Source organism: Solanum verrucosum, unplaced genomic scaffold (genome assembly GCF_900185275.1).
Source record: "Solanum verrucosum unplaced genomic scaffold, falcon-dt-bn FXZP01000214.1, whole genome shotgun sequence".
NCBI lineage: Eukaryota > Viridiplantae > Streptophyta > Magnoliopsida > Solanales > Solanaceae > Solanum > Solanum verrucosum.
Genome location: NW_026020059.1, coordinates 1,023,371 through 1,037,479, shown reverse-complemented (window position 1 = coordinate 1,037,479; position 14,109 = coordinate 1,023,371). Strand labels below are relative to the sequence as shown.

Genomic DNA, 14,109 nt, shown 5'->3' with positions numbered 1-14,109 from the left:
CTTTTTTTTGTAGAAGAAATTTTTCTTGATTTGTTAAACCATGAACTTTTTGATACTCATCCTAAGTTGTACCTTTTAGTGTGGACGTCAAGAACTAGAATGTTTGGAAGAGATATTGACTAGGGGTGTACATGACCGGGTTGGTTCGGGTTTTTCAAATATCAAATCAAACCATTTGTGTCGGATTTTTAAATTTATAAACCAAACCAAACCAAAAAAACTCCAGCTTTTCAACCTCGGGTTTTTTCGGATTTTTCAGTTTTTTCGGTAAAGTATTCATACAAACATATAATTTACTAGTACTTCAAATATTTCTTTAGTCCTACCAAAATACAACTATATAAGATGTTTCTTAAAAATATAACACAATATGATATGATTAATGACACTAAAATATCCAACAAAAATAATAATAATGAAATCGCGTAAAACAAATATTGCAAATTAACAAGTCATAATGAAAATGGTCATAATTTAAAAGTACTAAATCATGCTAAAATTAAGTTTAATAAGTATTAGTTACATGACTAAATATTAAAGGAAATTAAAATTAGATTATGTATTTTAATTTTCTAAACCAATGTAAAACTAAAGAACAAATATTCAATATTATTGTCATTCTTAGTGTTGAATTGATTTTCTTTTTGCATTAGTATTAATTTGATTTTGATGTAAGTTTTATTATAATTATCAACATCTGTGAACTATAATCTTTATTGGCCCATTCATAATTCTAAGTTTCAAACTTGAAATAATCTATTAAAAGATAAAAACTATGAAAAGTATAAGAAATATATAAAAAATATATCAAAGTAAATATTTTTATGTATAAATAAAATTTTAAAATTATATATGTAATGTCGGGTTGGTTTGGTCTCGGGTTGGTTTTTTTTGGTTAAAATCAAACCAACCTAAATATAGTCGGGTTTTTTTTTCAAGACCAAACCAAGTCAAACCAAACCACTAATCGAGTTTTTTTCCGGGTTGACTCGGTTTTCGGTTCGATTTTGTACACCCCTAGCATTCACAGTGACATATTTTGATTAAAGTTGATAGATTTCAATAGAAAATCAAGAAGATGTTTATCACATAAAAGGTTGTTTTGCGGGAAAATGTCAGCCTATAAACTTTATTTATCATCTTTTTAGCTCAATTTATAATAACCCAAAATAGATTATTCTCCGTAGTTAAACACATTTATTATGAGTAATTCCTAATTATATGATGTAATATAAGATCTTAAATACAAGGTAAAAATAGATTATATATCACATAAAATGAATTAGATTATATACTAGTGACTAGTGAGAATTGTTTAAACTTCAAAATTTTCACCTTTACCACACACATCTTTGAAACCACAAGATTTAGACAAGAACTCTCTTAAAATACTCCATATCCAACCAAAATACAATCACATAAAATGAAACATATTTTGAGGGAATAATTATTTTTCATAACAAATTGATATCCAAGCTACCTTGTTGCAACAATGAAGACATAAACAAACATTCCCTCTTCAGACTAAAAAGGGGAGCAACAAATGAATCAAAACATCAATCGTTGTAGCGGAGTAAGAGAAGAGAAGACCGCTCTACTACGACAACAACTACAAATGCAAATTCAACTATTCTAACTTTACAAGCAACAGTCTAATGCACGAAATACAACAACTTATATTCGTAGAGTTTCCCCAAAACGAGAATCGCACAATTTTCTGCACTCATCTCTTGTGCTCAGTATTTTATATATATGTCGAATCTCCCTTGGTGCCATAACGTAGCGTAAAAGACAAGTATCATATACCTTAAAACAACAAAAATGAATCGATGAGAAGATTAAAGAAAAAAGAAGGGGAAATCAATGTGAATTTGTTGATAGCTAGCTCACCTCCTTTTTTGTCATATCAGGGAATTCAGTTTTGACAACGTCCTCAAACTCGCAACTACAAAAAGAGACAACATTATCCAATGTTGAAATTTATAAAAATAAGAGACGAGCAAAATAATATATTTACTTACTAATATGAAGAGAAAGGGTAAAGCACGCCTTCTTTCAACCGGCACTGCATTGCATATTCGGCCTCGGTGAAAATAGCTACTTTAAACATTGTTTGCTTGAAGTTTTTCACCCTCAGGTTGTTTCCCAAATTTTTCCAAGCCACATTAATATCTTTCACTGGTATCACCCGGCCTCTAAAAGCTCGAGTTACTTCATCCTGAAAATTCTTTGCTTCTGTCAAATCCTTCCACCTGCAGTTGATTAGCTTTACAAGCTTACTTTCATTGCAACGTTTAATATCCAGAACGTTTATAAATTGTCCTCCTTCTCTTTCTACGACCTCAACTTTTGTTGTCCTTGGCATCTGTTTTAAGTAAGCTTCAATTTTCTCCTTTGACGCGTGCTTTACTTTAACATCTCCAGGTTGCAATAACTTTGACTAGAAAAAACAATCTCAATCAAACATCACATGAAATGGAGTCGTCCTTTAATTACCAAAATCACACGTCTATCCCAAAACGAAAACTACATTCGGCCACGGTTATTAGAAAGGGCAAAAACAAGTATAAAAACTGGCTAGTCGAACAAAACTATTTGCATTTTTTGTAAATGTCTTGTACATAACATACAAAAATGTATACATATACAATAATAATACATTTTTTGGTTATTATTTTGGGAGCAGCTATACAGTATCATTTTCTCATAAAATTCACAGCAAGTTTGTATATTAAACTTATAGAGAAAATGACATAAATGATCAATTATGCTTCAATGTATGTTCAAAATAGTCCCGTAAGTGTGCAGTTGAAAGAATGAAACTACACTAAGACATTTGAGAAAATACGACTAATGACCAAACATACGACTTACCCATTTTTTCCCGAACATATCAAAACGATGCAAACATATTCCACCGTCCTCAATTATCCGTTTCTCCTCATATTCTTTTTGCTTTTGCCTTGGCATTGCACTATAGCGCAAAAGGCATGTATCATATACCTTAAAAACAACAAACAAAAGAGAGAGAAAATGAGCAAGCAAAAAAACAAATGGACCCGTCAAAAGGTACTGACAAATAGAAAAAAAGAATAGCTCTAGCACCTCTTGTCTTGTCATATCAGGGAAATTATATGTGACATCCTCTTGAGACTTGCGACTGAGAAAAATGAAGAAGTTTAGTGTTGGAAAACTAATTTTCGATTCAAAGTATGAGGGTCAACTAACCTACTTTTTATGTAAATTTGATATAAATCTTATATGTATTTTTTTTTAAAAAGACTTTTTCCCATTTAGAAAGTATCTAGAAATTACTATAAGTCGCAATAGTTAACAATACAAAATATTTGAAAAGTAATTAAAAAAGTTTGTGATCAAAGAGAACATAACTGGACAAATAAATTGAAGAAAAGGGAGTATTACAAAACAATGCTAAGAGAAGAAAAGAACATGAGTGACTCAAGTGTGCGGCCTCCCAAAAAAAATTAGAAGTGAATCTTATGATATTACTTTCACTTAAAACAATATTTTGAAGATTGTACAAAAAAGAGTACAGAAAAAAATTATAGTATTAAAAATGAAGAAAAAAAACAATCCAAATTTTTTAGAAGTTCAAATAAAACAACTCAAATATTCATATTAATAAATAAAGTTTTTATAACATCTAAATAAAGTTTTTATAACATCATCCAAGTGCAGACAAATGACTAACATGTTAGTAACTAAAATTTAAAATTCTTATAAAATAGTCTAACAAAAATAAATGATTACTGATTACTCACAAATATATATAGGCCACTAATTTTATTAAGTATTCTTATAAAATAGTCTAACAAAAATAAATGATTACTCACAAATATTTTTGTTAGACTATTTTATAAGAATAGTCAATAAAAATAAATGATTACTCACAAATATATATAGGCCACTAATTTTATTGAGTATTCTTATAAAATAGTCTAACAAAAATAAATGATTACTCAAAAATATTTTTGTTAGACTATTTTATAAGAATAGTCAATAAAAAAAATGATTACTCACAAATAAATATATATAGGCCACTAATTTTATTGAGTATTCTTATAAAATAGTCTAACAAAAATAAATGATTACTCACAAATATATTGCGAATGCACAAAGCACATCTTCCTTGGGTCCTTGTTTAAACCGCCTTTCCACCACCTTTCTAATATTATTGTAATAAATTTTTCTTGCCTCTAATTGCATAGGAATAAAAACCTTAACATCATCATCCAATTCTTCAAATAATAAGAGAGGTCTTGACATTGGAAATTTATTAAACCGAATCCAAATTTCACGCTCAACATACTCTTCTGGAGTAAAGTCTTTCCACCGGCTTTGAATTAGATTTGGTAGATCAGTATGAGAAGGATTTATAAGGATAGATGCTGCTGCAAAGTTCTTAAAACCAGTACCGGGAAGTTGTTTGTCGATGTTCCTTTCTATAGAATTTCGAATTTTATTTAACTGCAAAGGCATAAATTGATAAAAAAAAAAAAAATTTTAAAAAAACATATTACCAAAATAATAATTAATTTAAAGGGAGGGTTTGAGTAGACCTGAACAGCACTATATTGTTGCTTGTGCTTGAAATCTTGTCCATTTTTCTTCAAATTATTATTTGATTCTGGTGTACTGCCATAGAATTTGCGCTTGCGCTTGGATCTTTTCCCTTTTTCAAATTTGAAATTATTATTTGATTCTGGTTTGCCAAATTCATTATTATTTGGTTCTTGCCTGGTAGATAAATTGAAACAGAAGAAATTAAACATTTATTTAGTATCAAGTCAATTTATGTTGTTGAATTCTAGACTACAAGATAGAATATAGAAAATAGAATTAATGGAAGAACAAATCAAACACAAGTATATTTCTTGAACTTAAGACTTGACCTAATCCAATTTTTGGGTATGAAAAATATTATTGCTTGATTCAACAAACTAGGAGTCAGAAAATTCACACAGAATATAAAAGGGGAAGGATTAATGGCAATAATTAAGAGTCAATAAACATAAATTCATGTGAAAATAAACTTACAATTCATGTTCAAACTTCACATCCTGTGGCTCTCTCTTAACCGTATAACCAAAAGTGTCCATAGATCCTTCATGTTCAAACTTCACATCCTGTGGCTCTCTCTTAACCGTATAACCAAATGTGTCCATAGATCTTTCATGTTCAACCTTCACATCCTGTGGCTCTCTCTTAACCGTATAACCAAAAGTGTCCATAGATCTTTTATAAACCTACGACAAATTGATACTGTCAAATCTATCGGCCAAATTATTAATTTTTATAACGATAAAAGAGAAAAACAACATACCTCTTTTTGGTTTCTCTCTGGTGGAACTTGTACAGCTTATGCTACCGGTTAACAAGTTTTATAGGGTCAATATTTGGTTAGCCTGCATCTGCTTCCTAAGTTAAAAGGGAATGGACGGCCCAAGAGAGAAAAAAAAAAGGGACCCACGTATCTATATATTTATATATATATATATATATATATATTCCCGGGAAAATTAACAATTAAGTCATAATACCTAACATATTTAGTTAAAATAACAACACTTTAAAATATTTATTTAAAATGTCAGAATGACAATATTTTAAAAAATAATATGTATTCAGATTTTAGTATTTAAAATTAATTTTATTTATGAAAACAATCCTATATTGGACCAAATTCTAAACCAATCAGTTACCAATACCCATTAACCTTCCTTCTTCACCTTTCACGTTTTTACCCCACCTTTCACATTTCTATCCCTTTTTCACGTTTCTAGATTCTTTCTTCAAGGTGCTCACAAATTGTTCATCAAAATATATATTTTAATTCAAGAAATTTTCTCTAAAAGCTAAAATATTGTTGTTTTGAAAATTTTCCCATTGAAAAAAGTCCAAATTTACGCCGCCATCCAGATCTATAAAAGCCTTACATCGTCCTTTACCTTCTTCCATCGCCGGCTTTGCTGGTACCTAACTCTTCTATTTTTTCTTTGTTCTAAGTTAATTTGTTGAGTTGTGTTTGCTTAGTTATGTATATTTTGTTCTTGGAGTCGATTTTTTATCGAAATAGTCCATTGGAGTAAGGTCTGCGGCCTATTACCTGATGATTCACTTTAGAATTTGGGGCGGGTTTGATTTGATAGCCGCATAACCCAAAATGTGAAAAAAATCATCAAAAATTAAGGCATTTTTGTTGATTTTTTAGCAGTTTGAGTCTTTCTTCGAAAGAATCATATTGCTTTATTATCCGAAAATGGTATTCTCATATCCTATTGCCTTGTAGAGCAGAATCTCTGCTATTACTATTTGAGAATTGCCATGAGAAGTACATTTTTTAAAATTAAACTTTTTGTTATTGTTTTAAGTTTTTTATTCTTCAACTTTATTTATTTTTATGCAAGTTTGTTTACCTATTCATCTAATATTTATGTATTTCAGATTTTAGTCGATTAAACATTTTTTTCTGATTTCGTTTTAATATTTTCAGAATTATTAAAATCTACAAATCCATTCATATGTTTATTTTGTTTGATTTTTAATACATTTATATTTGCTTTTATGGTTTTAAATTCGGAGAAAGCATATGTATGTCTACAATGTCTGAATCAACAATTTAATTGTGTATTCATTCTATCTATATATATCAAAAAGTTTTACATTTTTTGTTTTTACATTGTATTTCAATCTCAATTAGTATACCAACATGTTTGTATTTCCTTCTTAATTTGTATTCATCCTAACTGTATGCTAACAATTTTGTATTTTATTGGGTATTCATTCTGTATTTTAATCTCAATTTATATGTGAACAAGTTTGTATTTCTCTTTTGTTTTGTATTCTACCTAATTGTATACCAACAAGTTTTGTATTTTATGTGTCTACTTTACCTTTCAAAGTCACTTTTGTATTTCGAATGAAGAGAGTATTTCTTTTGTATTCACACTTTATATTCAATCTCACTTCGTATTTATAACTTTGTATTTTCATCTAACTTTTGTATTCATATATTGTTGTATTCAACATATAGTTCATGATCTATTAGTTTGTATTTTACCTTTCAAAGTCACTTTGTATTTCAAATGAAGAAAGTATTTCTTTTGTATTCACAACTTTATATTCAATCTCACTTTGTATTTTCATCTCACTTTTGTATTCATATATTGTTGTATTCAACATATAGTTCATGATCGATTAGTTACATTAACTTAATGGGATACAAATTATTGTATGCATTCAAACAGAAAAAACAGCTACTAAACTAAAAAAAAAAAAACCCCATTCGTTATACATCATAATTTGGATACAAAATAACTGAAAAAAGCTATAAATCCCAATACATACAAAGATTTCACTGATTCAATCAGAAAAAAATAACACTCTTGTACTCGACATATACGAATATCTCATCCAAACAAATAAAAAAAATCGAAAAAAAATATCTGATTGTTTTTCGATTGTTCACTGGATGCGACAAATTTATAGTCGTCAATTTTGAAAAATTCCGTTTAAAAAATATGCCGTATTCAACTTGAAGAAGCTTTGAAAGTTATCAGATGAATGATTCGGAAGACAAACTAAATTTTTTTTTTGATGTTCTTAAGAAGAAAGCAAAAAAAACGCTCTACAGAAAGATGGAAACGTAACTAATTTGTATTTAAAATCTTTTTTACCTTTTTTGAATTTTTTTGTCCATGATTTTCTCTGTTCTGTTATTAATTATTTATATTCTTTCAAATTAATCAAAATAAAATAAATACATAACTAATCCCTTAACAAACTAAAATAATGACATTTTTAATAAATAATGAAACTTTCCCTATATATATAGGAGAGGTGATAGCGCCTACGTGTCAGCACCACAATTAATCTCTAATTTTTAACTTTTAAATTATCAATTAATTAAATAGAATTAATTTTTTTTATTAAAGAAAAAAGTTACTGTTTTAAATAATCAACTAATTAAATAGAATTAATTTAATATTATTTTAATCAAAGAAAAAAAATTATTTTTTTAAAAGAAAAGTTACAGTTTTGTTAGCCAATTAAAATGGCTAGTTTTTTTTTTTTCTTTTAAAAAAACGTTACAGATTTTTAGCCAAACAAATGTAGCTAAAAGGAAAAAAAATTGAAAAAACGGTTTTGAGTTTTTTTTTTTTAAAAAAAGTCTAACTTCCCACGTTTTCTAAAAATAAAAAATACATATTATGGATAAAATACAAATTTTACAACTTCTCAATTTTAAAGAATTAAATTTAAATTTATAATTACATTAACTAAATTAATTTAAAATCTGAAAATAAAAATAAAAATAAAAATACAAACATAAAGGGAAAAAAACTGAAAACACGTGTAATGGCCCTTATTTGTTTTGAGTTTTTTTTTTTTTTTTTAAAAAAGTCTAACTTCCCACGTTTTCTAAAAATAAAAAAAATACATATTATGGACAAAATCCAAATTTTACAACTTGTCAATTTTAAAGAATTAAATTTAAATTTATAATTAATTAACTAAATTAATTTAAAATCTGAAAATAAAAAAAATTACAAACATAAAAGGAAAAAAATTCATTTTGTATTAATCCTTTTCATATATTACCCTTATTTATAAGCAAACAAGGGTGGGGACTAACACAACAATAAATAGTTGTATGCAAGGCAGCATATAGTGTACTATAAAGCTGTGTTGGATTAAAATTGCAACTATTTCTTTGGTCTTTTCCATTCAACACGTGTAATTGCACTATTTTTTTCATCAAACCACGTGTACCCTCAAGGTCGCACCAACACCCCTCAAAGATCAAAACTGAGTCTCAGTGCTTAGATGCGAGAGAAGGCCCAAAATAGTCCCTCATCTTTGGGTTAAGACTCAAAGTCATCCTTCAATTATCGCATGGTGCACTAATAGTCCCTCATGTTTGCAATATTGGTGCACTTTTGGTCCTCCCCTAAACTTTTGCCTATTTTTTAACATTAATTTTGTTCATAATTTTATGTAAGGAATGTTACATCGTCTTTTTATATATTTAGTAGAAATAATAACTCTATGTGAGAGAAGGTGAGAAGAAGAACATCCTGTTCTGTTTGGTATAAATATTACTGCAGCTAAACTAAGAACATTTTAACATGTGACATTGCAAGAAAAGAAAAAATTGTACTATTGCACGTGAAATCGTCGTGATGAACCTCTCGACTTTACCTACAATACGATTTCTACTAAACAAAACAAAGTGTTTTTCTTCTCACAATCTCGCACATGGAGTTATTATTTCTACTAAATATATAAAATGACGATTAAACATTCCATACATAAATTATGAATAAAATCAATGTTAAAAAATAGACAAAATTTTGAAGGAGGACCAAAAGTGCACCAATATTGCAAACATGAGGGACTATTAATGTTCCCTGTGAAAACTCAAGGATGACTTTGAGTCTTAATCCAAAGATGATGGACTATTTTGGGCCTTTTCTCCTTAGATGCTTCAGATTTCGAAGGTTTGTGGGTTTCTCTTTCTCTTATTCTATTGATGTTTCAGTTCTATTGATTTTTTTGAATCTCTTCATTCCTCATGCTTTCAATTTTAGGGTTCTGTACTTATAAATTTTGGTATGATTTTTGGGCTTCTCCATACGACTGAAATATAATATATTTGCTTCTTTCCTCACAGTTTTGACTGTTCCTATATTTTCCAATTCATTATTTTTGGCTTTTACATATTATCAACTTATTTCACTAATTTTGGATCCAATAGAATCTGTTTCACAGATGCAACACAAACATCGATACTATGGAGCACAATTCTATCATTGATCCTACTAGACAAAGAAAGAGTAAAAAAAAGGGCTATCAGAAAAGAAACATCAAGCAAAGTGATTTGTAGCTGTATGTATTGTACAACACAAAGTACATATATCATATCCTCAAAACTCTCATTTAAAGCAACCTCTTTCAACTCTAAATTTGCATTTGTCTCCTGCAGCTCAGATCTTCTCAAAATTTAAACTGGTAAGTTATTCCACCTTATTTTCTGCGTTTCTGTTTCTTCTCTCTTCTTTTATACTGTATTTTATTCCGGGAGTTTTGTTAAACTTTGTTTATACAAGTTTATTTAAGGAAATATATCATTTCTCATTCACCTGCAAAACAAGGTAACATATGGACTCTTAACTAGGACAATTTTGTCTATATTTGGGATAACTGAACTACTGATGGTTGACATACTAAAGTGCGGATATGCATTTAGTGTTGAAAACTTTCATTTTAATTTATGATGTGTAAACAAGACAAACAGACAATGAGCTCAAAGGGACGAACTTGAAAATACATCTATATCCCAATTGTTCCATTGTTTTTTCACATTGTTTAATCCACATTGATCTTTTGATTATTCACTGTTAATTAACTAGATAATGTATATGGAATAGCTATCATTATAGGTCCTTTTTCAAGAGTTGAACACATTACGAGGAAACAATCATTCTCCTCTTTCTCTCTGTTGACTGATGTATGATTATAGTTTGTTTTGAGAATATGTGATGATGTTGCCCAATGGTGTTCTCTTCACTGTTGAGAATATTGGTCTCCTTTTTCATACTCGATGATTTTCTTTGCTTTTTGTTACTATATATTTTTCACTTCAACAGTTTTAAAAAAGATTTTCTATATATTTCTGTTCTGGATTCTTTTTCGTTTTGCCATTCTGTCTTGATAGTTGTCCCTGTTACATTATTTTGATAGCTGGCATGAATCTCTTCTCTGTTTTTCTTGTATCATGTAGTATGTGGGGACTGGTGCAACTCCTATGCATGGAGTTCCCCCGTCAGGTCCTGGAGGAGTACCCGGTCAAATCCGCCCCCTGTCAATGTAGGCCATGTTGCTGGATGTGGTAGAGGTGATTGGAGACCACCAGGAATGAAATGTGGCTATGGTATGTCTGGCTAGGGAGGTGGTACATCTTGACGTATATTTGGGATTGGGCTGGAATTCACTCTTCCTTCCCTGACTTATAACATACTCAAATTTGCTATTCTTTCTATTTGGTGAGGTTTGGTATTTACAGTTATGAAGGAATCAAGTATGAATAAACCCAAATATCCAAAAACATGAGGTAGTTAGCTTTTAAAGATTGATAGGTAGTTGATATTCCAAAGCATCTTCTATTCGTTTCATTTTTATTTGGGTAAAATGCTTTGAATGGGTCATTTTCCATTTGCTTTCTTTGGAAAACTTCAAAGTTTCACCTACTTGGAACTGGACAACAACCGGTTAACTGAACTAGTTCCTTCTTAATTGAATAAGAACCAAAAGTAAGTTAGCTGATATGTATATTATATGTTTTTGGTTTGGAAATTGGAACCTCACCAGAAATCTTGTGAGCTTTTGGCATTCTTCTTTTAATTCATTTTGCATATATGTGTACTCATTACTATTTTGTCTCAATTTCTTCTCAAACTTGAAATTTCTAGCACTCGATGGTGCATATTTGACAAGATAGCTTTCGAGCTTCTTATTCAACCAAAGAAAGGGAACCTCATATAGCTTTTCGTGATCCTGTATTCTTGATAGTACTGGTAGTAGCACCTTCTCTTTTTGTTGGTCACGACAAGGAATAAAAAGATTTTCGAGACTACATGACTTGACGAGGATAAGGACCAGTAATTAGAAATACTATGATTTACTTACTTCATGCATAGAATTGTAACTCAATTTTTTGGTAAACATCATAAAGATCAAATTCTTTCGTAGTTATTTGTCAAACATAAAGACTATTAATTTTTTATTTAAAACTTCTTAAGTTACAATTTTTATATAATATATGTCATATTTGTTCGTCATCAAAGATTTAAAGTGGATGGTATGAAGTATGAACTGATTAAGAGATCTATTCTCAGAGGATATTTCTCATATTGTATGTCCTACGCTCTACCAATTACCGCAAATATTCTCTTATAAGTCTATAAAGGTATCGATTCCAGTCAATGCATTTGTTTTCTTATTTTAGGCAATAAGGCAGGGCAATCCTGAAATTCAGCATATTTAAATACCCAACTAGATTAAATGGGAACTCACTCTTGGAAATCTCTATTAGTTTAATGAAGCATAGTATTTGAATTACCAACCTTAAAGAATTAATGTGCTTCTCAATGATCTCTTTCTATTGAAGAGATGAACCATCTTTTTATTTATTGAATGAGACACACTTCCACTCTACATTCCTACTATAATTGTTTCTCTTTACTGATGAATCAGGTTAGTATGTTTGGTGAGTACATAGTGAGGAATATGTTGTTGTAAAGCTACTATATATTATATGAAATAGTTTTAAAAACATACTGCTTTAATATTTTTTTGTTTAGTAAGTTATTCTTGGATCCTGTAGGGAATGTGGAGAATTTGAGTAGAGAGGGCCATGACTTCTCAAGTTTAGATGTCTAGATATGCACTCTCAAAGTTGGAATGTTTACTTATTAGTCTCGGCTAAATTTAAGTGTTTGTCTATATATTATGCCTTATTGTTGTTACTCTTTAAACTATTAAATTTCATACTGAAGTATACAATGTAGAGAACAGGAAGGAAGTTAATTGCTGGGAGTGCAATGGGACTATGGGAGGAATGGAAGAGACTCAAGAAATGTTAGATTTTGCAGCAAAGCATAACATTCGTAGAGATGGACTACATGAATACAACGTTGGAATGCCTTGTGAAATCCGATGTCAAGTATCGATTCGTGTGAGACATGGGCAAACAAAAAGAACTGTTTAATCTAAAACCATTTTTCGGTTCTTGTGCATGGCAGAAGTAAAACTTTATTTCAAACAGTTTAGTTAGAGAATTTGAGAGGGAGTTTTACTGCTTGGTTGAACTTGATCTCAGAATCCTGCATCATGATGCTTCTGAGTAAAACAAAAAATATACTGAAGGATTTAAGTTTTCACTATATTAGTGAGTTTAAGATCTGAGGATTAGATGAGCCATTTTTAGGCACCGGTGATGTTATTTTGTTTTGGCTAACTAATACTGTAAAAATTTCTATATTGCCCATGAAAGCGTTGTCATGTGTAAATTCAAGTACTTAAGCGACACATTTTTATATGAATATAGCAAATAACATTTACTGTTGTGTATCTTCGGGCATTTATCACTTGAAAAATGTAAAATATTGGGCCTGTGCTCGGCACGGACCATGCCCCTCTAGTCATGTAAAGAAGTGATCATGTACAAATTTCTTAATTAAACAAGTGTTGGACTTTCTTTTTATTTTTTCATTTTCACTCATTATTTTTATAGGTATCTATCAATTTTCTCATGATGAATATATAACAATAAGAGTTATATATATATATTCAAGTGTCAGTACCACAAAAATAATATTTTTAAATTATATTAAATTTGAAAATAAAATTTTAAAATTAGTTTTTAAGGAAATACTTTAATTAAAAAATAAATAAAATGATCTGTTTTAAAATTAAAATGTTTTAAAAACTTCATATTCTTTATTAAATAATATACTCATATGTGTGTGTATATATATATATATATATATATCACCAACAAGAAGATAAAATCAGAAAAGGAGCAAAATATTATTAACTAACTAATTATAAATATCTGGCTAAAATAACTACTCTTTGAGTGTTTTTAAACATAATTTATATTGATCTAATGAAATTAATTTAAAATCTGTAATTAAAAATTAAAAATATTTTAAATCTTAAAATCTTTTTAAGGAGAAGAATACTTATGCACGATGGAGTCTTTTTTTTTTAAAACATAATTCATATTGAATTTTTTTTATTTAAGAAATTAAAATATTTTAAATCTGAGAATATTTTAATTTTAAATAGAGAAAAAAAATTAATCGTACTATTTAAAAAAAATAAAAAAAAATAAAAAAAAATAAAAAAATAATAAAAAAATAAAATAAAATATATATATATATATATATATATATATAATACATATATAACCACCCCAATAATGCTCTGCTAAAATTTAGGAATAAAAAATTTATGTTTACGTTTACATAAATAAAAAAAAAAACAAATCAATTTAGCCTATTGTTATGTAAACTATATTTCCCT

General features: G+C 28.8%; 1 protein-coding gene across 1 annotated transcript; it reads right to left on the bottom strand.

Annotated features, from left to right (window-relative positions):
• Positions 1-1,476: 1,476 nt before the first annotated feature.
• LOC125823272 (uncharacterized) lies at positions 1,477-5,261 on the bottom strand. Its single transcript, XM_049502664.1, has 7 exons — positions 5,059-5,261; positions 4,581-4,758; positions 4,216-4,488; positions 2,875-3,003; positions 2,022-2,440; positions 1,891-1,945; positions 1,477-1,524 (listed from the first exon to the last, which is right to left on the bottom strand). The coding sequence occupies exons 1-7, from the start codon at positions 5,250-5,252 to the stop codon at positions 1,477-1,479; spliced, it is 1,296 nt and encodes a 431-aa protein (XP_049358621.1). The 5' UTR covers positions 5,253-5,261.
• Between the last annotated feature and the right edge of the window lie 8,848 nt (positions 5,262-14,109).

Coding starts and splice junctions, on each gene's coding strand:
- LOC125823272 (XM_049502664.1), bottom strand. CDS start 5,252: ATGGACACTTTTGGTTATACGGTTAAGAGAGAGCCACAGGATGTGAAG. Junction 4,759..5,058: donor GTGAAGTTTGAACATGAATT/GTAAGTTTATTT, acceptor TTTATCTACCAG/GCAAGAACCAAATAATAATG. Junction 1,525..1,890: donor CTGATATGACAAAAAAGGAG/GTGAGCTAGCTA, acceptor TCCCCTTTTTAG/TCTGAAGAGGGAATGTTTGT.